This window comes from Macrobrachium nipponense, chromosome 11 (genome assembly GCF_015104395.2).
Source record: "Macrobrachium nipponense isolate FS-2020 chromosome 11, ASM1510439v2, whole genome shotgun sequence".
Lineage (NCBI taxonomy): Eukaryota > Metazoa > Arthropoda > Malacostraca > Decapoda > Palaemonidae > Macrobrachium > Macrobrachium nipponense.
This window is the reverse complement of record NC_061087.1, coordinates 38,280,060-38,304,175: the sequence shown is the minus strand read 5'-3', so window position 1 is coordinate 38,304,175 and position 24,116 is coordinate 38,280,060. Positions and strand designations below refer to the sequence as shown.

Sequence of the window (24,116 nt, the reverse complement as noted above, 5' to 3'; positions counted from 1 at the left end):
CACTACACACTCTTCCAACAGATGATTCTTTAACATGTCCATGAACGGTCACGGGTGTGGTAGACGTACAAACGTGAGTTGGAGAGGAATCCCAAACACTCAAGATCAAAGGAGAATCCCCCAGAGTAAAACTCCTGGAAGCACCAGGGAGAGGGGCAGGCAAACACTCCTGCTGCACCAACTCTGCACTCACAACCTTCGACCTCTTGACAGGCGCCTTGAGATGCTTACGTCGACGAATAGGCCCTGGAGAAGAAGTGGGAGCGCTTGCATCATGTGCACAGATGGGGGAGGTTGCAACACACTCACGATTCGATGCAGGGGACGAAGCAGCCACTGCAGATTGCACAAGGGAAGATACACTAACACTCCCTGAAACACCAACACCCTCAAGGACACGGCCGTGTTGTTCCTCCCTTGTAGGTGAAGAAAGAGCAAAGTCCTTAGCCTTCCGACGCTTGATCTGCTGATGTGGCCTAGAGGGGGAAGGAGAGGAAGACAGCACTGGTTCCTTATGCAATCTCTCCGCAGGATGCGGGGACAATGCAACATGTTTCCTTCCAGACCTCCCAGCCGACATGGCAGCCAACTTATCATCCAAGACAGAGTCCAACCTCTTAAGAACCGCCTGGCATAAAGCCTCAGACGGATCAGCAAGAGAAGGGGCCAATGACAAGGAAGGGAGATGCAGCAAACTGGGCGGCAGAGATGACGTCACAGCTGAGAAAGGCAGTGCAGAGGAGACAACTGGGAGTGACGTCAACGATGGAAGTGACGTCACAAGTGGTGATGATGTCACGGCTTCCCCTCGGTCTGCACGGGAAGCAGACGCCACTGGCGGAGGAATACAAAATGACTGATCCCGTGACGTAATTAACGGGGCTGACGCCACGGCTTCCCTCTGACTCAATGAAGCGGCAAGTCACTGACGGAGCAATACAAGATGGCTGACCTCGGCTACCCACGAAGACAAGGCCAGGAGGAGAGGGAAGGGCCTGGCCAGCACAAGGAGGGGAGTAGCATCCATGAAGTGTGCCAGCAACCCCTCCAAGGACGGGGAACCCCCTAGCCCGAGCGTCTTCCAAATCGCCGTCATCATGGACACCTCCGACTCTGGAATAAATGAGAATGATGAAAAAGCCTCCCCATTTCCAAGAATTAAATTAACTCCCGAAGAAGAAGGGGCGACATTACAAAAATTAGCCTGAGGGCCTCCCGATATTTCCAACGATGAATCGATGGAAGAAAAGGAAGGAGACAAAGGCACAACGCTAGCATGGGGTGTGAGTACCGCAGGAGACAAAGCATCGGGAAGAAGAAAAGTAAAACCTTCCCATGAAGGAAGAGTAGAAACCCTCAGATGCTCTCTCTTACTATAAAACGACTTCCACTGCTCTTTAGGCCATGCACGGCATTCTGTGCAAGGATTCGTTATTGTACAAACTACACGTGATGTGGGGGTCGGTTGCAGCCGAAACCAAAAAACGAGAACACGGAAATCCTGGAATTCTGCAGCACACACATTGACAAGGCCAAGAAGGAGCAGAAGATGCCATAATAACAGCCACACTAAACACAAACGAAACAGGCAATGAACCAGGTAAAGGCCGAGAGAGGTCATCCACAACTCTCGCCCAGGCGGTTAAGAAAAACTGATGTGGTGGCATAGGTGCGTGGTCTTTGACCACTCTTCACCCGATATACGCACGCGTTGCCAGATATCACAAGATTCCTTGCTTTCATCTGCGTTTTACACATCCCCTCAGATATGAGGGGACCACTGTATACTGATTTTTTATCCTACTATTATTCTTTACAGCAAAATGTCCTTGCAGTAAAAAATCAGAACGGCAAATTGTCTTACAGGGAAAAGTCTTACAGCCAATGTCCTACGGCAAATTGTACTTGATCCATTGTCGAGTGATGCTCACACTACACATTAAAACACTACACATTAAAACACTACACCTTCATCAAGAAACCTTTGAATAGCTGTCTAATGCTACATCCCCATTAAGATGTCTTTCCAGTGGCTTTCTGCTGATAGCTTGATCACAGGCTTAAATGAGAGGCAACTACCTGGGGGCAAACCAGCTCGGACTCCTTTTTCAGTGGCTGTCTGTCGATACCTGGCAATATGCAACAGGTTCGACAGAGGGGGCAATTACCCGAGGTAACTCCCACCATCTTTCCTTGGACATTCAGTATGACTTCTCTCAGGTTTGGGGAGTATGATAGTGACTTACGTCTAAGAGAAAAGGCAAGCTGGCTAATCATCTTCTCCACTACACAACACTTCACTTTGCAAGGTTAATTTTCACACAAGACTGGCGATGGCATGGGAGGGAGGCAAGGGAGACAGGCAAGTAAGCAAGTGAATAAAAATATAGGGTTAGTAGGAGAGAAAAGGGTATGTCACCTTTGTGCATGCCTGGCTGTCTGCTACAGATGCCGCCCGTGGGGGCTCTTGGGTGCTCGGGCATCTATGGGCACTTTTTCGGGTACCTTTTGGCTGCTTAGAGCACGAGTTGACGCCGGATGCTAGATAGCATCAGTGGGCACCATCGAGCACTTGTAGCATGAGCTAGTGTCAGGCTGAAGTGGGCACTAGTGGGTGCTTCAGAGCGCTGGAAGTATGAAACGTCACGATCTGCGCATCAACCTAGATGTGTGTGTCATCCTTGCACAGGAGGCATGAGAAGCTTCTCAGAAACATTTCAACTCAGTAAATGTACTGCCCAAGTGAGTACAGTACACAACATACTGCCAAAGCAAATACTGAGACCACTTCTCGGCCGACAATAATGTCTCTTCCATTAATCACCCTCTCTCCTTACTACTTTCTGCCCTTATACTTTTTAATTCTGCACAGGAAAGTGTTAGGATTAAGGTAAAATTATTTACCAAGTAGACTAGGTTCGGTAAACAAACATAAAATGCAAATCTTTGGTCTAAAGGAATGACAAAATATTCAAGAATTACTTTTAAGGCAATTATTTATTGATGGCTTACGAGTAGCCTACACCCTGTAAACACCATTCGAGAATTTACTTGAAGAACAAACTACTCTACCAGTGGCTTGCAAGAGGTTTAGGCCTGGTAACCAAAGCAATGTAAAAGTTTTGGCCTAAAGGAATGGCTTACAATACAAGAATTACCTTTTAGGGCAAAAATATATTGGCAGCTTGCAAGTAGCCAAAGCAATAAGGCAAAAGTTTTGTTTGTTTGTTTGTTTGTATGGTGTTTTTACTTTGCATGGAACCAGTGGTTATTCAGCAACAGGACCAACGGCTTTACGTGACTTCCAAACCACGTTGAGAATACGTAAACTTCTACACCAGAAATACACATCTCTTACCCCTCAGTGGAATGCCCAAGAATCGAACTCTCAGCCTCCGAGGTGGCAGGCCAAGACCATAGCGATCACGCCACTGTGGCGCTGCAAAAGTTTTGCCTAGCTTTTTAGCCTAAAAGAAGTATGAAACATTCAAGAATTACTTTTAAGGCAATATTACAGGTGGCTTGAGAGTACCTATGGCTGGAAAACACTATTTGAAAATGTAATGTACGTAATAGCTTGTAAGTAAACTAGGCCTGGTAAACAAAACATAATGCAAAAAATATTTTTAGGGCAGAACTATTATGAGTGACTCACAAGTAACCTAGGTATAAACAAAAAGATTTGACCTATCTAATTTATTTTTAAGGCAAAATTCTGTTGAATCAACTTTATAACAAAACTAGAAAACAGTCATCCAGATATTTCATGAAGGTTACTAAATACGCTTTCAGTCAATGTGTACAACACTAAAATCCAGTTATATAACCAGAAAATGACAAATCTCACAAACGCACATACATGTACACTAAACACAGAAGAGAAAAACATGAGCAAAGAAAAATGAACAGCTTTAGGGAGGAAGAAAGTTAAGTATATCTCAGTTTAACCAGACCACTCAACTGATTAACAGCTGTCCTAGAGCTAGCCTGAAGGATTAGATATTTTTATGTGGCTAGGAACCAACTGATTACCTAACAATGGGACCTACAGCTTATTGTGGGATTCAAACCACATCATATTGAGGAATTAATTTCTAATCACCAGACATAAATTCCTCTGATTCCATGTTGGCAGTGGGGAATCGAACTCGCAACTACCGAATAAGCAGGCAAGCACGCAACCCACTCGCCCAACAAGGAACCTACTTAAGGGAGGACAGAAAGAACAAGACATCCTCACTCAAAGGTGGTATAAGAATCACTAAGGCGTCACAAGATCAAACTTGGCTTTGTGGAGTCACCCACCTTGTTTGCGACAGATGCCAGAAGCCACCAATTCCTTGCATATACAATTATATTGTTTTCTACTAGTTTCCAGCTGGCACCAGAAGATTAACCTTAATGGTAAGACCCACGTTTGTTTTGTGTATGAACAAATAATGAATAGGCTGCTGTAGTACTCTGTTTATGCCAAGCCCAGCAGAAACAGAGTGAGATTACCTGCTAAAGTCGTTCCTAATATTCCCGCTAGTGAGCAGAACTAGTCATCTGCACAGACATTTGAATTTTGTATTCAAGCAGCCCGACAAGTGGAGCTAATAACTATGTCATTACTTGGTAAGATACTTATATGAAATCCCTATTAGTTTTCATCATGAGGAAAATACAATTGGTACATAATGTTGCCTTATACACCAATACTGAAAACTGAAGTAAAGCAGTTTCGCTGTATTCAATTTTTGTCAAGTACATATCTACTGAGGAGACAAATGAATTTTTTTTTTTTTTTTTTTTTTCATTCATGGGTGGGATTCATCAATAGTCACTGCCACCCCACGGCCTAACCTTCACCTTGGTCTGAAGCAATATCATTATCTATTAGGGCATTAATATCAGCATATGTAGTTCCTTTCATGTACAGTGGTTCCCCCGTATTCGCAGGGGATCCGTGAATAGTTAGAGCCCGCAAATAGTTGGAACCCCTATAAAAATGGTGAAAACAAGCCTATTTTGTTAGTTAAAACTCGAAGAAAAACCCACTAAAAATTTTTATACTTGGTTTTTTATAAATAGTTTTATTGCAAAAAGTGCATTTTATGATGAAATTGATAAAAAAACAGGAATTTGTGGATATTTCTCATAGCAAAATACCGCGAACATGTGAATTTTCAGTGAATAATGCAGGAAACGTTCCCGAGAGAAATCCGCAAATGTTTGAGTCCGCAAATCTGGAGAACGCGAATACGGGGGGTCCACTGTACTAACTGGATTAATGTATTTATGAAATTTAAGATGTCAACCCAAACAATTGAGCACTTTCAGCCAATCACCTCTCACGACAGAGCAAAGAGGGAGTTGGAGTGGTTGGAGAAGATAAAGAGATCCAGATAATAAAGAGATGAAGTACTAGGATCATATGGTGAAACTGGAAGAAAACCCTACAGTTGCACTAAAAAGTAATAGTTTGAGAGACTGGGCAGTAAGACTAAAGTGGGAATAGAGGTAAAGCAAATGGCTACAAAGTGGGAGCAGCTCAAGGCTGAAGTGAAGTTGCAAACAAACTTTAATAATGTCTACAGTGCAACAAGTGATGTGCACTAACAGCACTGCTCCCTAGGGGATTACAAAACTAGGTCTGCCCACCCCCCATCAATATAATTTTCAAAGATTGTCTTGAAACACTTTTACATACCTTTATCTTCTTTTCATCTACATCAGACCAATAGACACTGTTATTTTCCATGTCAAAATCAAGAGCAATAACCATTCTTAAGCCTGGAATAGGCAATGGTTCTAGTCCAGCCTGGGGATTAACCAGATCATAACGCATGATTTCCTGGCGTGTAGAGACCAACAAGAACTCCTGCTCCTCCCTATACATTAAAAAAAATATAATCAAAATTCATCAAACTATTTCATTCAATATTTCACAAATATCCTTGTCATAAAAAAAATAAAAATACAGTAGTAAAACATCAAAGATAATTTACGTAAAAAACTGTTGACTTACGTTACTGGGCAAGCAGTGATTGTAGGGCGATAAAGATACTCTCGTCCACCTTCACAAGAGTCACCTGGGACTTTTCGATAACCCCTTGTTCTATTATAAAAATGTCCAGGCAAACAAACAGCTGGTACATCATAAGGATTAATGGCATCATCTGTGTCCTCAACACAATCTAGTAAATCAGTAATTTTGAATCCAAAATCACACTCAAAATCATCTCTGTTACAAGGGCAATTCTCTACTGATACAGGTCTGTCATAGTCGATTCCATTAAAACAATTTGCATGTGGAATGCGACGTTCATAAACTTGCTTCCTTCCCAGCAAACAATTGTGTCCTCTTCGACCATCAGTTGGAGACCATGTCTTGTAGTCATTATCTTTATTGCATGCATACTGAAACACTGGTTTCATATCCACCTACAAGATCAAAAGAAATAAAAATAATCAATAAAAATTAGTAACCTCATTAAACTTTGGAGAACTCTAAATATCCTAACTTCCTACTACTGCTGAATTTTTCTCCTAGACCAACATTATCAACAAATTTTTCTAGTACAAAAACTTACTGGTGGTCAAACATGCTGATTAACTAACTAAGAAAAATCTTAAATATGATATTAACTATCCTTTATATAGAGAATAAGCCATTACAAAAATGATATTTTTATAATAAAATAAGGTTTTGTATACATTTACCCAGTAATTATATAGCTATTAGTTTCCACATACGGCAGCTTAATTCAAATTTCACAGGTAGCGCTTTTATTGCTCAGTGTACATATACAGTGTCGTCCCCAAACGACAATAAAGGCAGCCCCTGAATATCGGCGGGAGTTCCCTTCCCAGGGGTGTGCCGATAAGCAAAAACCGCCATTAACTGAAACTCAGCGATTTATGGCGCCGATAACCGGTTATCTGCGCCATAAGCACCCTTATGGCACTGATCACTGGAATGTGTCCTGTTATGGCACCACAAATCGCCGATTTTACGGAGCTAGACAAGCCACATAAAACTGGATTGCCGATAACCAGGGACTACCTGTACTAGGAACAACTTAGCAAAGGACTTCATTCTGTTTCATGCATAATGTCCGTCTGAGGGGAGGTGAGTGGGCTCTGATCATATAATTACTAGATAAGTATATACAAAACCTTATTTTATTATAAAAATACCATTTTTGTATATGGGACTTATCCAGTAATTATATAGCTGATTCCACATTGAAAGAAGGTGGGATCATGGACATATCCTACTCCAAAGCATTACGTCACATAATGAATTTGAAATAGAAAAGTTGCTTGCATTGAAAAAAAAAAAACGCTTATCAGTTGAGTTATGCAGATGAACACTGCCTCTGTTTGGCATTCATCTTAACTCATAGTGGCATGGTGGTAGAACCAAGGGTCGCCTCCTACTTAAGGGAAACTTTGCAATGAGGGGAATGCTCCCATGGCTAGCAAAGTATGATAGGTGCCTGCCCCTGCCCTGGGCATAGCACCAAAATAAAACCACCAGAAAACACTGACACTTACACTGAAATAAAGACAAGACCCATCCACTGAGAATGGTGGGTGCTCCAGGTACACAGTATCCCCTGGCTCTCCAAACTCAGCACCTTACTGAAAAGGTGAAGAGATAATAATAGAACATCCTGTGCTCCCTTCCGCAATGCCATGCCAGTCACGGAGTACTGAAAAAATTTAGACACTTTTTAAACCTACATAAAAAATATAATAAGCGAAGATAGCTCACACCTCCAGTAGTTCGACGGCAGAATTGGCATAAAGAGCAAATAACACCTGAAAAGTAAGGAAGTAGAGGCTGTTCTTACATGATTAGCTTCGCTTCAGAGTAGGCCAAAACATACTCCACAACACTGAGTTGTCATAAACATGAAGTCCATATAAACTAGAAAACAACACCTTTAGACAGAGGAAGAGAAAGTTTCTGGGAGGAATTCTTCTCTTTCCACTGGAAGCAGAGTGGAGGGGGGGGAGGGGGAACCTCACTACACATCCATTAAGACGCCTTTTCAATGGCGCCTCTGTTAGGTATGTTATGGTGCCATAACTCTTATCATCAGCACCTTATAAGCACCCATGACCGAAACTCAGCCCATTACGACGCCATAAATCGCTGACTTTATGGCGCTGATCGCCATTAACCCTGGACAGGTATCGCTATTTTAGTGCCCCTTTAATGGTTTGTGGGGTCGAGCTCGACCCAAGCGACCAGAAAAATTTGTGAAAATTCAAAAACTGCAGCTATGCTGCACATTTTAATTTCTAAAATCAATTTCACCATTGCCGAACACTACTGAGAAGATAAATCATAGCCATCTACAAATTAAATATTTATTACAAATATATTTTAAAAATATGTAAAAAAATTTATGAAAATATTTACAAAAAATACAAAACACGCTATATACACACAAAAATTGAGGGAATCCTTCCTAAAACTATTATATACAATATGTGATCGCCAGAAAAGGTGTCGGACCCATAGAGGTCAAAATCTGAAACAAGAAAAAAAGGGCGAGTTTCTTTTTGGCAAAAAAAAAAAAAAAAAAAAAAAAAAAAAAAAAAATACACATTTTTTTTGGTACCTAAATGAAATAGAAAGTGGCTAATTTTTTTTATAGAATAAACTCATATTATCCTAGAACAGAATCCTGTAAAAAGATCTGCACTAAGATGTAATTTACTGTTATATCAGAAATATTATTCTCTCTCTCTCTGTCTCAAACAATAATTTACGAAAATATTTACAAAAAATACAAAATACGCTATATACAAACAAAAATTGAGGGAATCCTTCCTAAAACTACTATTTATAATATGTGACTGCCAGAAAAGGTGTCGGACCCATAGAGATAAAAATAAATAAGAAAATAAAAGGGTATGTTTTTTTGGCCAAACAAATTATCAAAATTTCACGAATTATTTTGGTACCTAAATTAAATAGGAAAATGTTAATTGTTTTGTACAATAAACTCATATTATCCTAAAATGGAATTATGTAGAAAGATCTGCACTAAGATGTAATTTACTTTCATATCAGAAACATTATTCTCTGTCTCTCTCTCTCTCAACAGTGTGTCATGATTTATTGACATAAGCTCATGTAATCTGTCACCAGAAAAGAAAGAGGTCCATCCCCTCTTGTGTCGTAATATCTCAAGGTCATCCACCAGGCGACCAACTCTCACTCACAAACTTGGCTTCTTGCCATATAGAGTTGTCAGCAACCTCTAAATTATCATCAAAATCACTTTATAATTCCATTAGAAGTAAGTTGATGACATCCATCCCCAGAGAATACTGCCTGCTGGCCATTGTTGATACACACACCATGTACCTAGAGTTTCCAACAATATAAAACTATCCCCGAGTCAACAGAGTTAGACAGGAAATCACTACATGACAACTTTGCCTTTGTATCCCACACATGTTCAAAACAAACTATTACTCAGAAAAGGGGAAAGGACAAAGGAAAGGCAAACGCAAGTTTTGACATGATTGTAGTGTGTGTTCTGCTATCCTCTTGCAGATCGATCACACCCAGATTCGAGATAGACGATGATTTATGGGAAAAAAACATGTTTTTTGAAGCACCCCTCGGGTCGTGCTCATCCCTGCTAACCTATCCAGGGTTAACCAAGACCGTATTGGCAGTCCCCAGTTATAAACGGGTTCCATTCTTGGTGGGGTGCTGATAAGCAAAAACTGCCATCAACCGGTTAATGGTGCCTCTGTTAGGTATGTTATGTCACCATAACTCTATCATCAGCACCTTATGGCGCTGATAACCGAAACTCGGCCTGTTATGGCACAATAAATCGCAAATTTTATGGTGCTAGACAAGTGCTATAAAACCAGATTGCCATTAATCGAGTCCACCGATAACCAGGGAATGCCTGTACTATATACATTCCGATGGTTAAAGAAGCCTCCAACAGGATTCAGTAAAATAACCGGAAAATAATGAATAAGAGCTACAGCCAGACCAGGTGTTGCCACCATGGTTGGCCCGAAACGAATGAGGCTTACCTGCTAGGTCGTTCCAGTACGTATTCCTTTAATGGGAAGGGCTGTTACCTACACAAACTTTTGAAGTGCTACCCGTGAAATTTTGAATTTGAGCTGCCATATGAGTGGAAACAATAGCTATGTAAATACTTGGTAAGTTACTTATATAAAATATATTTTTACAGGAGCTCATTGTATCAACTATTCTCTACCCTGGGTATATATATATATATATGACAGTTCATTTACTTAACCTACATAACATATGTAGGTCATCTTATATCAGTTCTTTCTCTATTTTTCTACCATTATTCCTCTTTTTCAATGACAATTCACGTTACACTGTATGGGCAGGCCACCTTATCGGCAGCTTCAGTGTGTTTTAGTTTTACAATGCTTGGCTAACAAAGTTGTTCATCAGATTTCCGGTGCCAGTAAGTGGTTTATTGGCATCAGTAGAAGGTTTATTAGTGTCAGTAAGTGATTTTCATGCCTGTAAACAGTTTATAAGCTTTGGTAAGCAAGTATCAGCAATGATTCACTTAAGGTGTTGTTATCACCAATAATTACCATAATTATTGATATTCCAGTAACAACAATTTTCAGTTATCAACACTTGGCTAGGAAAAGAACCCCCTTCACTAATTGGGGATGGCCTGTAAACTGCATACTGTTCGTAAGGTGCAAAAAAGGGATTTTGACGAAGGAAAAATCTATTTCTGGGTGATTGGCTCGTGTCGCCCTATGAAAGGATCCTTAATATCATTCTTTCTAGGTAAAATTAATCTAAAATTACCAGAGAAAAACAAAATTAAGAAAATGTCAGTAAAACTGACTCGCTCACTCTTAAAAAGAAGTGTCGGTATGGTAATAGGGGCGAGTGGGAACACTACCACGAGACATTCACCAATTAGACCTTCCAATCAAAATCCCTACAAGAGAGAGCTGATACCAACGGGCGATGCGGCCGCTACTACTACTACTAGAGGACGCCACGGACAGCAGCGCCCCTAGCGGTCATCCTTAATCTAAAAACATCTTGTCCTGCAGGGGGGGGCAATCAATACAGGGTGGGTTTCATAGGGCGACACGAGCCAATCACCCAGAAATAGAATTTTTGTTCCTTCGGTCCAAAATCCCTTTTCTGGGCTCAGCTCGTGTCGGCCTATGAAAGAGTACCAGAGAAACAGACAAGATGGAAAAAAGGACAAATGAAAATCAGTTGTAAAATAATGGATATAATATAAGTAAATCAGTTATTACAGCATATAAACTAAGTACTTAAAGCTAACTTATTCTAAACAGTGATATAAAAGAAAGTTAGTAATGTAAAGTACTTAAAATTACAGTAAACATAGTAAAATATAATAATGCAGTGTAATTTTAACACAAAATAGATTTACTTAGATAACTTATTTACAAAATATACAAACACATTGTGTCCTAACCTAGCATAAAAATAAGGGTAGGTACACTGAAGTACATTATCAGTACATAGTGTGGATGTCCCTAGCAAAAAAAAATAAGGGACAATCCACTAATATGATCTCAGCGGCTAAGGCTAGGATATCCGAGTAGCATGGCGATAGGGTGAGGCATGTTGGATGAGGTAGGTAGAGAGGAGACCTGGATCTGAACTACGGCTACTATACAGTATCAGGAGAAACAATGTTTCCCGCTGCTACTGCAGAAAATTTTAAAGATTCCAAGGACTTTAGATAATGACGTTTAAAGACTGTCGGAGATTTCCATCCAGTATACTTTTTAAGATCCTCAAAGTTCATATGTTGAAAGTAATTAATTGAGGTGGCTACTCCCCTGATGTCATGTGCTTTTGGAAATGAATCAGGATTGGCTTGTTTAATGAAGTAAAGGATTTGTTGTCTAATACCTTTTACTGACAAAGTACCACCTTTTTCTCTCATGAAGAGAGAACCTGAGGATCTTGAGGATGTACGAGATAGAAAGGCTCTTAAAGTTGATACTGGGCAGAGAGAAGGGTCTTGCGGAAGTGGGATGACTTTCCAAGGGGCCCACCTTGCAAGAGGATCCTCATTTTTAGCCAAAAAACTACGATCCGGAGCAAGCAGAACTTCTCCTGAGGGGAGGAATTCCACATGACCCGTATCTCTGGATAGAGCCGACAGTTCTGAAATTCTAGCTCCTGAAGCTAGGCTTAATAAGAATAATGTCTTTCTAAGAAGCATTATGAATGTACAAGACGAGTTGTCAGTATCTGAAGCTAGTTTGAGGACATCATTTAAGAACCATGAAACTGCAGTCGGCCTTTGAGAAGGTCTAAGTCTAGCACAGGCTTTAGGGATAGACGTGAAATAAGATTCAGTCATATCTATCTGGAAACCTAACTGAAAGATCTTCTTCAAAGCCGATTTATGAGTAGTAATAGTGCTAGCTGCTAAACCTTTTTCAAATAAGGATCTGAAAAAGGATATAGCTAAATTAACTGTCATGGTTGTAGTGTTTGATTCTTTTCTTCGGAAGGATGCTAATTTTTTAACAGCTGAGTCATATTGTCTAATAGTTGACTCTCTCTTATCTGATTCTAGGAAGAGGATATTTTGTGGATCAATATTAGCATCTTTATTAGCCGCAAACTTCATGAAGTCCATAAAGTTAGGGTCTGAAGAATTCCTGAGGAAGCGAACACAGTCCTCATTTTGTACTGATTGTGACAGCTTGGGATTGGGAATCCGTTGAGGTCGGAGACCCAATTCCAGAAGTAGAGGATACCAGTTGCTCTTGGGCCAGTCCGGTGCAACCAGAGCTACTATTCCCTTGAAAGTCCTCAGCTTGCTCAAGACTTTCAAGAGGAGATTCACTGGAGGAAAGGCATAAATTTTTCTCCACTGATCCCAATCTAACGACAGGGCGTCCGTGGCATAAGCCAGAGGGTCCAGGTTGGGGGCCACATAGCAAGGGAGCTTGTGGTTCGCTTGTGAGGCGAAGAGATCTACTTGGAGACCTGGGACTCTCCGGCATATTCCACCGGAATGACCCGCCGTCTAGGGACCATTCTGATTCCAGAGGGCGACTGACCGGGAGGAAAAGCTGTCTGCCTTATCACATTTCTTACCCCCGCCAGGTGAGTGGCGGACAGATGCCATTTGTGTTTGTTTGCTAGAGCAAAGATGGCTATCATGACATGGTTCACATGCTTGGATTTGGACCCTCCTCTGTTGATGCAATGAACTACCACTGCACTGTCCAAAACTAATCTTAGATGAGACTTTTTCGGGGGAAGCAGTCTCTTCAAGGTAAGAAATACTGCCATTGCTTCCAGAACGTTTATGTGGAGCTGGCGTAATTGAACTGACCAAGTCCCCTGAACCTGTTTGAACTGAGAATATCCCCCCCACCCGGACAGGGAGGCATCCGTGTGAATGGTTAACACTGGAAGGGGATATTGAAGGGGTACTCGCTTGGCTAAGTTCTTTACTTTTGACCATGGCCGGAGTTGATTGCGAAGGATCTGTGGAATTACTGACAACTTGTCTCGAGATTTGGCGTTTGCTCTCGAACGCCAAACTCGATTTATATCTTTTAGCCTTGCTTTCAGGAGGATATCTGTCACTGAAGCAAACTGAAGGGACCCTAGGATTCTTTCCTGGCTTCTCCTTGATGTTTGCTTGCATTTGAGAAAATGTCTGACAGATTTTGCTATTTCCTTCCGTTTGGCCACTGGAATTGACAGATTGTGGGAAGACAAATCCCATTGGATTCCTAGCCACTGAAAACGAGACTCCGGGGTAAGTCTGGATTTCGTTTTGTTTATCTGGAACCCTAGATGTTCCAGAAAGTGAACTACCTTTTCGGTGGCTTTGAGGCATTCCTCGACTGTTGGTGCCCAGATCAACCAATCGTCGAGGTATGCTGCTATCATTATTCCCTGAGCTCTCAATTGTTGCACAACCACTTCTGCTATTTTCGTGAATACCCTGGGGCTAACATTCAGACCGAAGGGCATCACTTTGAATGAGAATGTTTGATTTCCTAGCCTGAATCCTAGGAATGGGCGGAAGTGTCTGGCTATAGGGATATGATAGTATGCGTCTGTAAGATCGATGGTCCATGTGACGGCTCCACGCGGAAGTAAGGTCCTTACTTGCGAGAGGGTAAGCATCTTGAACTTGTCGCAACGAATGAAAGAGTTTAGCCTTGACAAGTCTAAGATTACCCTTCTTTTTGTTGAGCCTTTCTTTGGCACGCTGAATAAGCGACCTTGAAATTTTAGATGTTTGGCTCTCGCAATAGCTCCTTTCTGAAGGAGTTCCTCCGCATAATCTGTCAATTCTTTTGATGGTATTTGGCGGAAAGATTTGATTGGAGGGGGATCTTTGATCCAACTCCAACCCAATCCTTTGGACACTATGCTCTGTGCCCAATTGCTGAACCCCCACCTGTGACGGAAGAGGAACAACCTCCCTCCTACCTGGGGAGCCTCATTGTTGATGGGCGGGTTGACCACCACGCCCTCCTCTGAACTGCTTACTCCTTGTCGCCCTCCCTGCGCCACGCTGGCGAAAGTAGCCTCTCGCCCTACCTCTCGATTGTCTATTAAAGGTAGGGTAGGCCTGACCTTCATACATAGGGTTGAAGGCTGGCGAGAGTGCGTAGGAGGTCGAAGGTTGTGACTGAGGAGACAGCAGGAGGATGGGCTGGTTCTGCTTCGATGTAGAAGGTTGTCCCTGTTGGGTAACCGGGACGGCCTGAACGAATTGCTGCTGTTGCTGGTGTTTCTGGTAAGGCTGGAACCTTTTACCAGACTTCTTTGGTTTCTTACCAGCGGTGGGGACGGATTCTTGCTTCCTCTTAGATGAAATACCCCACCTAGCTCTAAGGCTCTGGTTGAGCCTAGCAGCTTCGTGGTGTACTTCATTTACAGCGGACTCTGGGAAGAGATCCGCTCCCCACATGCTAGAAGCCAGGAGTCTATTAGGCTCGTGCCTAATAGTGCACTCCTGCAGAACGTGCTTTCGGCAATTCCTCCTAGCTTGGAAGAAGTCGAAAGCATCCGTCTGAACCGACTGAAGCTGGGACTTGGCCAAAATTTTAAACAAAGGTTCCGTGCCATACGAGAGAGCAGCCATCTCTGTTATAATTAGCGAATTGAGGGACCTGCCAAACCTAGTCCGCGCGTCGAACTCCGCCTGAATCAAGGAATCAGGCAGCCTTGGAAGCTTTTCGCCGAACTGGTCCATGGCGCAGTCCGGTTTGAGCTTACCAAGCGTGAACGTGGCTGGCAAGTTCTCCCACAATTCTCCAAAAGCTGGGAAGAGCGGAGAAGTAGACTCTGCCTCCCTTAGCTGTGGCATGGGCTCATCCTTTGAGGACTGCCTGAAAGTCGTTTCTACTATTTTTGTAGCGAACGGAAGAGAAGCCTCCTCCTCCGTCGCAAAAATAGTGAAGGGACTCTTGTAAGCCTGGAGCTTGGTGGTTTGTACACTCCCAGTCCTCAAGGCAGTGAACCCATTCGCGTTAAGCATGATCTCTACTGTAGAGAACGTTCTCCCTGGAGATCTTGTCCTCCCTAGTAAGCGCCGCTACGGTCAGCCTAGCATAGCCAATGAAAGGCTGCGTCAAACCCGGAGGATAAAACTCGAAGTCCTCAATCCTTCGAGTTCCACACTCCGGGATAGAGATCATACCATCCTTAAACGGAGCGTAAGCGGCCACTCTCCATGGGTTCTCCATAGAGAAAGCTGGTAGTGACTCATATGGTGGGAGCTGGAAAATACCAGCACTTGTTACTGGGGAGACTGGAAGAGGGACCTGAGAGAGCCCAGCTACTCGGTCCTCATTCTCTCTAACTCTGTTAGAGAGATCTTGGATGGACTGGCCCGATTGAGACAGAGTGCTCGACAGTTGTGCGAACATCTGCTCGAACTTTGTTCCTAGGGCGGAGACTTGAGAGCCAACCATCTCACCCACCTGTTGCATCACCACTGCTGAGAAAGCAGTGGGATCAAAAGGTGTCTGGGTTCCCCCCGCTACTTCTCCAACCGGCGTTACCGGAGTGGATGCGGTGGAGGCCGGAGAAGGCATTGGCTCGGCGGTTGGGAGCGCGAGCTTTCTCCTTAGAAGACTTGCTTCTAGAGCTCTTTGAGTATGAAGAGCTCGGCTTGGCCTTCACCGCGTCAGCATAAGAAGTCGAAGACTTCTTAGCTGAAGAAGACGAAGATGACTTCTTAGAAGTCGTCTTAACTAGGGTCTTCGGTTCTCTCTGTCCTTCACCTTTGGGGGTACAGAGAGAGCGGGAGAGCGGGTAGGGATCTCAGATCCCACAAAGCCTTGGAAAGAAGCACTTGAAGAAGGGACAGGAGAAGATCCAGGAGCGCCCAAGGAAAGACCTTGGGCACCCGACACACCTACCTCAACCAACAAATCCTCAGCACCTACGCCATAGGCTCAATGTTAAGGTCCCTCCATGGTTAGGACGACGTCCGGGACCGACTCCTGAGTGGCCACGACCCCGAAAGACTGCTGCATCTCTTGCTGGATGGAGGCTATGAGAGGGGCTGCGGATATAGGGTCAACATACCCTGTCGACTTGCCCCCGGGGAAGATCTGAACGGCCAGCTTCTTATCTAAAATGTAAGGCTGGCCTTTGGCGGCGTTCTTCCCGAAGCCGCCTACCCACGCTTTCAGGGTTGCAAGAGCGACCTCCCTCACACCGGCAGCCTGAAAGAAAAGGCGAAATGAGCTTCTAATGGCGGGACGGGGTTTAACAACTTATGACTAAGAAGTTGTTAGTAAAACGATAAAAAAGTCTATAATCGACTTACCCCCTCCTCCACCAGCTGACTGGCCAGGTCATAGCAGATGGCGCAGGCTTCGGGTTGCCTGACGATCATATCGTTGTACGGCATGGCACACGGAGCGTGAGACCTGCACTCATCTGGGCGCAGGGGTCGTACAACGTCGCGTTGCATCCCAGGACCTGACAGTCGGTAGCCTGTAAGTGGAAAGATACACAAGTATCAGGAGAACACTTACAGCCTAACAGCTGCTCCGCCGGTGCCGGAGCGAGAAAGTTAGATCAAACCAGAGCCGCCATAATACGTGTGGTAGAAATATGGTTGGTTGTCCTAGGCTACGCCGGAGACAAGCGATAGAATCCAACCAGGTGTGGTGGTGAAATGAAACCACGACGGATAACGGCGGAGATGGTATACATATAAAATAAATAAAATATAGAAATCATCGTAAAACTAGGGTATATCCTTAAAAATAACAATAATTATCAAACCTTCCCCCACCCGTACTACTAGAACCGAGTGCCCGGGTAAGAAGCAAGCTCCTTCCGTAGCGGGGGAGAGATGCAAGGATATAGTAGGCAAGCAACCGACCACTAGTAGTGACCACCCCGCCCGCTGGCGGAGCCAGTAATCTATAACCAAAGGTGCCCCGGCTGCGGCGGAAGGCTCCGTTCGTTACAGAGAGGGATGGGGGGGAAGGTCTCGGCGTAACACGGCGGGAGAGAGAGAGGGGGGGGGGGGTGGCCTACTCCTCCCCGTCCCAACAACTACCCGCTCGGTGACCCGGTACACTATGAGTGGTCGCCCTATACCCCCCGCTGGGGAGAACCCCTGGCCTCCTCAGAGAGGGAGGGAGGAAGGCAACTGAGGTTGTCATGGCAACCAAGGGGTCCCCCAGACGCCTCCCTATACCTGGTAGGGAGGGAAAGGGAAGGGTAAGGGTGCGATGGAACACGTGACCGCAAGTGGCCTAAGCCGCGATAGCAACACAACCGTGGAAGGGCCACGTGAACCAGGCTGTACCAATACATGGGACATGCACCTAGGCTAGCCTAACACCCTAGATAGAACTAAAATTACATCGTAAAGATGGAAGAGACACTTTTAGTAGAAGAAAAAGAAGCCCAGGAGGAGGCAAACTGTTCCGAGGAACAGAAGCCTACACGGAGCCAGCGATAGCCGATGAAGAGCAAGAGCCGGGATGCTGGGCTGGAAAACAGAATAGCCCTAAATACCAAACTGAGAGAAATGGTAAAGGGCTAACCTAGTCTAAAACTCGATGTAAAAAACGATGAACGTGATATAGTAAGCCCATAAGTATAAGAAGTCCCAGTATGGAAGACCAGGAATTCTAAACGAGGCAGCATGGCGCCGCCACGAGTCAACCGGGAAACCGTATATGACCTATTGGAAGGAAAATACTGGTTCCTGGAAGACTAAAATACAGTAAAACACTACTTATGAGGCACTTAACTTAGCCGTTGCGATGGCAGCACGTTCCATGATGGTTGGTGAGATAAATCCTCGTGAAAAAAGCACAAGCAAGAAAATGCGTCCGAACGCTGGCGCTAATAATTAAGGATGACCGCTAGGGGCGCTGCTGTCCGTGGCGTCCTCTAGTAGTAGTAGTAGCGGCCGCATCGCCCGTTGGTATCAGCTCTCTCTTGTAGGGATTTTGATTGGAAGGTCTAATTGGTGAATGTCTCGTGGTAGTGTTCCCACTCGCCCCTATTACCATACCGACACTTCTTTATAAGAGTGAGCGAGTCAGTTTTACTGACATTTTCTTAATTTTGTTTTTCTCTGGTAATTTTAGATTAATTTTACCTAGAAAGAATGATATTAAGGATCCTTTCATAGGCCGACACGAGCTGAGCCCAGAAAGTATCTTTCTGATTCACTGCCTGGTTTGATTGCTGCTAAATAATGATCTGGCTACATTACGCAAGTACTTAGCATCACTAAATTTCTGTTTTGGGCCTATAAAAACAGTTTACCATGTTACTAGAAATAAAGTAAAATATAAAGCACAGTGCTGGAGCAAATAAACTTTAATGCAGTGTGTACTACAGATATTTTACCATGTTAACAGAAAAAAGTAAAATTCAAAGCACAGTGCTGGAGTATGGCAAATCTAATACAGACAGTAATAAGGGCCAGCAGTGAGAATAAAGTTGAAAAAAATTTGATAGCAGGATGCCTGAATGCAAGATCTGCTTGTTAGTTTCACTACATTCATTCTGCTTGTTAGTTTCACTACATTCATTAAGAATAATTTTGTTTGTTTCACCTTTGATATATTATTAATAATTTTAAAGTAGGTATCAATAAATAAAGTAATTTGGGAATCATTTCTGAAATTTGTTGGGGGTTTACCAGCACAGCATCAGTGAAACAAATTGTGGAACAATGTACTAATAGCGCACAGACTACACCTAATGCAGTAGCACCTTAACATATCAATCAAGTGCTTTGGGGTCTAATGTTCTGATAAGTAACAAAGACCTTTTATCATTAAGTGCACTTAACCCTTAAACGCCGAAGCGGTAAAAAAAAAAATGTCTCCTGTGTGCCGGAGACGTTTCAGAGTGAGCACGGGAGCGGAAAAAATATTTTTTTCAAAAAATCATAGCGCGCTTAGTTTTGAAGATTAAGAGTTCATTTTTGGCTCCTTTTTTTTGTCATTGCCTGAAGTTTAGTATGCAACCATCAGAAATTAAAAAAATTATCATTATCATATATAAATAATGCGATATATGATAGCGCAAAAACGAAATTTCATATATAATTGTATTCAAATCGCGCTGTGCGCAAAACGGTTGAAGGTAACAAGTTACTTTTTTTTTCGTTGTAATGTACACTAAATTGCGATCATTGTGGTATATAACAAATTGTAAAACGATAAAAGCAACACAGAGAAAATATTATCACAAAATAATGCATGAATTCGTAACGCGCAGACGTAAACACATATTTTTTCATAAATTCACCATAAATCTAAATATTGTCCTAGAGACTTCCAATTTCTTTCAAAATGAAGACAAATGATTGAATATTACTATACTGTAAGAATATTAGCTCACAAATGCATTTTTCGACCATATCTGACGAGTTAAAATTGACTGAATGTCGAATTTTTTTATATATATATTTTTTATATGCAATTATTTCGGAAATAAGAAAAGCTACAACTTTTAAATATTTTTCGTTTTATTCTACATGAAATTGTGCACATTTTCATATATAAAACTCTATGAAATGCTTAATATGAAACGGAGCAAATATTCCGAGAATGGGACTTACGCATTTCGGAGATTTGTGGCGGAGAATCCGCGCGTGGAGGAAGGAAAGTTTTTTTTAAAAATTCACCATAAATTTAAATATTGTGCTAGAGACTTCGAATTTGTTTCACGATGAAGATAAATGACTGAATATTACTAGACTGTAAGAGTTTTATCTTACAATTGCGTTTTTCGACCATTTCGGTAGAGTCAAATTTGACCAAACGTGGTTTTTTTTCTATTTATCGTGATTTATATGCAAATATTTCGAAAATGAGAAAAGCTACAACCTTCAACTATTTTTTTTTGTATTATACATGAAATTGCGCAAATTTTCATATATAAAACGTTATGTAACGGCCAATTTAAAATGGTGCAAACATTACCACAATCGCACATATGATTTTTTCGGAAGTTACCGCGCGGACGTAAAGAAAATGTTATTTTTTTCATAAATTCACCATAAATCGAAATATTTGCTAGAGACTTCCAATTTGTTGCAAAATGAAGGTAAATGCTTGAATATTACTAGAATATAAGCGTTTTAGCTTACATTGCGTTTTTCGACCATTTACGGTAGAGTCAAAATTGACCGAAGGTGAAAATTTGTCACTTATCATTTTTTTATATGAAAATATTTCAAAATTAAAATTGATAAAAGCTACAACCATGGGTTGTTTTTAGTTGTATTGTGCATGAAATTGCGCACATTTTCATATATAAAACTTTATGTAACGGCTAATTTAAAATGGTGCAAACATTACCACAATCGCATGTATGATTATTTTCGGAAGAGTTACCGCGCGGACGTAAGGAAAAAGTTTTTTCATAAATTCACCATAAATCGAAATATTGTGCTAGAGACTTCCAATTAGTTGCAAAATTAAGTTAAATGATTGAATATTACTAAAATATAAGAGTTTTAGCTTACAATTGCGTTTTTCGACCATTTCGGTAGAGTCAAAGTTGACCGAAGATTGAAATTTTGGCACTTATCGTTATTTATATGAAAATATCTCAAAACTGATAAAAGCTACAATCATGAGTATTTTTGTGTTGTATTCTACATAAAAATGCGCACATTTTCATATATAAGAGTCCATGTAACGACTAATTTAAAATGGTAAAAAAATTATGTCAAAGTGACGAAATAATTTCCGAGATGTGTCAAAGATACTTTTTAGTGCGGCAAGAAAGAAATTCGCGCTTGCGCGCCTGCGTAACGATTGTAAACAAAACAACACCTTGATCCGTGAACTCACAGCATCCCCCAAGGTGCGTGATTCAAGAGTTTTCGGCTGGTAGGCCTAAAAGTATTTTTCCGCGAATTTTTAAAAAAACTTTTGTATGTCGACGTAAAATACGTCCAGTCGGCACCCGAGAGACAAAAAATGTCGACGTAAAATACGTCCAGTCGGCGTTTAAGGGTTAATGATATTATATTGTATATGAAGAGCTAACAGAAATTCTACATAGTTCCTAACCTAGAGATTTATTTAAAAATATATCACATCAAAATTGGTAATATAAAAGAAAATAATCATAATAATGTAACTGGCAAGTAGAGAAGTCCATTAAGCTGAGGTTAACCATACTGACATTTACCATGCATGCAGCCAGCTGCACTGAATTATGAGGTTCAGAAGATGAAAGCCACACAATGGTATCTAAAAGTTATTATTCACTGCCAAAGTGAGAGCTTTTACCTTATATGCTGGCAAATGAAATATACTTAGTATGAATATAAAGATGAACATAACTAGCCAAAAAACTGGTAATCAGTACAAAACAAACCTTAATGAAAATCCACTGATGCTTATCTGATTCGGATCCAAATATCGTAAATACAGTTGTGTTCTCTCCTGGCTCAGTGATCAGTCCATATACACGAATTTTCTGAAAACAAAATGATTATGCAGTTTAACTTTGTACCATTTTGCCCTGTGGTCAGATATCAAATTCTAGTAAAGTAACTTCACACCAAAATCATATATCTCAGATTTTCAACTTACTACTAACCTCATCATAAAACTTCTCTTCATGCCATGTCTCGCCTTCATCGGTTGAATACTGTATGACATTTGTTGTGCCATTTGCTTGGTACATTTGTACAGCAATAATAATACCACCATGGTCACCTAGTGTGTACAAGTAACTGCCCCTGCGTACCTGTTGAGCAGGAAGAAAAAGTTCGTGAGATATGAAATATGAATACTGTACCACTTCCAAAATTAACCTTTAATTGCATACGTACTACTATTTTTCCTTTACAGTACATAAAATATAAAATTAGGCACTGAACCTCTTGGCTTTCAAGTTTTTTCCAAATGTATCAAAAAATAAAGTTCTCTATTTATTTTCTTGGATATTTTATATAAAATAATATGCAATGCATGGTTAATTTTTCCTGTAAATTATCAATACTTTGAAAGTTATTAGACTTTGAAATATGCTATTTTTACATCCAAAGTAAAGTCTGGAGTCATAAAAAATATGAAAAAGCTTTAAAATTATTAATGTAGTTCACTTTTTTCAGTTATATCATAAAAGATATATCACCAGAGAGAGAGAGAGAGAGAGAGAGAGAGAGAGAGAATTTGATTTTACAGTACTATTTCTTCTTCAACCAATAGTATAGAATGACACTTATTCTGTTACTGTAGCCTGACAGCTTTGGCTTGCTTTGTGTTATTTCCTTGTTTGCTAATTTCCATCATATCCTCAATGTCAATCGTAGACAATAGTGCCACATATTTTTTTGTCTTTTCATGTCATTGCAAACCTTCCAAACTTTCCTCAGCAACTAAAGACAATTATTTGGTCTTCATAATTATCACTATTAGTTTCCTTGTTATTATGATTGTGGAGGTTAATTAGGCAGCAAAAATAAGAATTTATTTCAGCAAGAGCAAGTGGCATTTGACAATACAGCGTATCATAAAAGTATACAAGATGCACTGCCATCTAGAATGAAAAATGTATACTAAATACAAATTAATAAAAGAAAAAGAATAGACAACATAAATGCATCAAAGACAAGTAAAATCAGGATCACATATATGAGTAAGGATATTCTGAGGTAATGAACTATTATTCTCTTGATTGCTAAAAAAAAATGACATTTTTAAAAGTAAAATGTATTTTTCCCTAACAATACAAACGTGGAGTCCTTTACTAAGGATAGATTACAGCTCAGCTGAAACTATCAGCTAATACATTCTTTTATACCGAGGTAGTTAACTGCCTCCCCACCAGCTCACTGAGTAGTCACTCTGATTACAGCCAGGACTCTGATGATGATCCCTGAATCATGGGGGTGGGTGTTTGGCAGGACCATATAAGTAAAGAACTCCAGATTTGCATGGTTAGGGAAAAATACATTTTACTTTCAAAAATGTTATTTGTTCCTACACCGTATACAAACTCATACTAAGGTAGGGATGAAAGTCCTCCTCGCTGACTGAGAATGAAACCCGGGATGCCAGGACCCGGGCTTATAGCCCAGGGTCATGGATCCTTCATCCTGTGAGCCATGGTAAATGCGACCTGATGGTTGACGGCCTGGGTATCAAAGGCATGAGCGTAGAACTCTCCTGGCAACCACAACCAGGCTATATAATCATAACGGGTTTGTTGGATTGCAGCACACTCCCCCTTGGAAAGGAGTGTGGAGACTGACTTCTGTGTGTCTACAGAAAAACCACTAGTTGGACATGGAATGTTTATCAGTATTGAAATCAGTGCTGGAGAAAGGGTTTCAATGCTGTGGCCCCAAAGTCAAGGGGAAAAGGTGAAAAGAAAATAGGCTAGTCATACTCTCACATTCACCCCCACCTGACACGGAACCTCGATCCTCGATTCGATACTTCCGACCTCTGAGGGCACGGAGGCAGCTAAGCCACTTGCTGAGCAGCTACCACAGGACCAAGGTCAGCTGTGTTGAGGTAGCTGTGGGTACAGTCTCTAAGGTAGAACCTGGTGAAGGTGGAAGGGGAAGACCATGTGCCAGCTTCCATCA

The 24,116-nt window shown here is 41.6% G+C and overlaps 1 protein-coding gene across 1 annotated transcript in view; it reads right to left on the bottom strand.

Annotated features, from left to right (window-relative positions):
• The window catches only part of LOC135205406 (sortilin-related receptor-like), a 292,014-nt gene that overhangs the window by 167,718 nt on the left and 100,180 nt on the right, over window positions 1-24,116 (bottom strand). Inside the window, 4 exon segments of the mRNA XM_064235930.1 lie at window positions 5,693-5,873; window positions 6,011-6,426; window positions 21,893-21,994; window positions 22,118-22,267. Of these exon segments, the coding sequence (XP_064092000.1) occupies window positions 5,693-5,873; window positions 6,011-6,426; window positions 21,893-21,994; window positions 22,118-22,267 (849 nt within the window).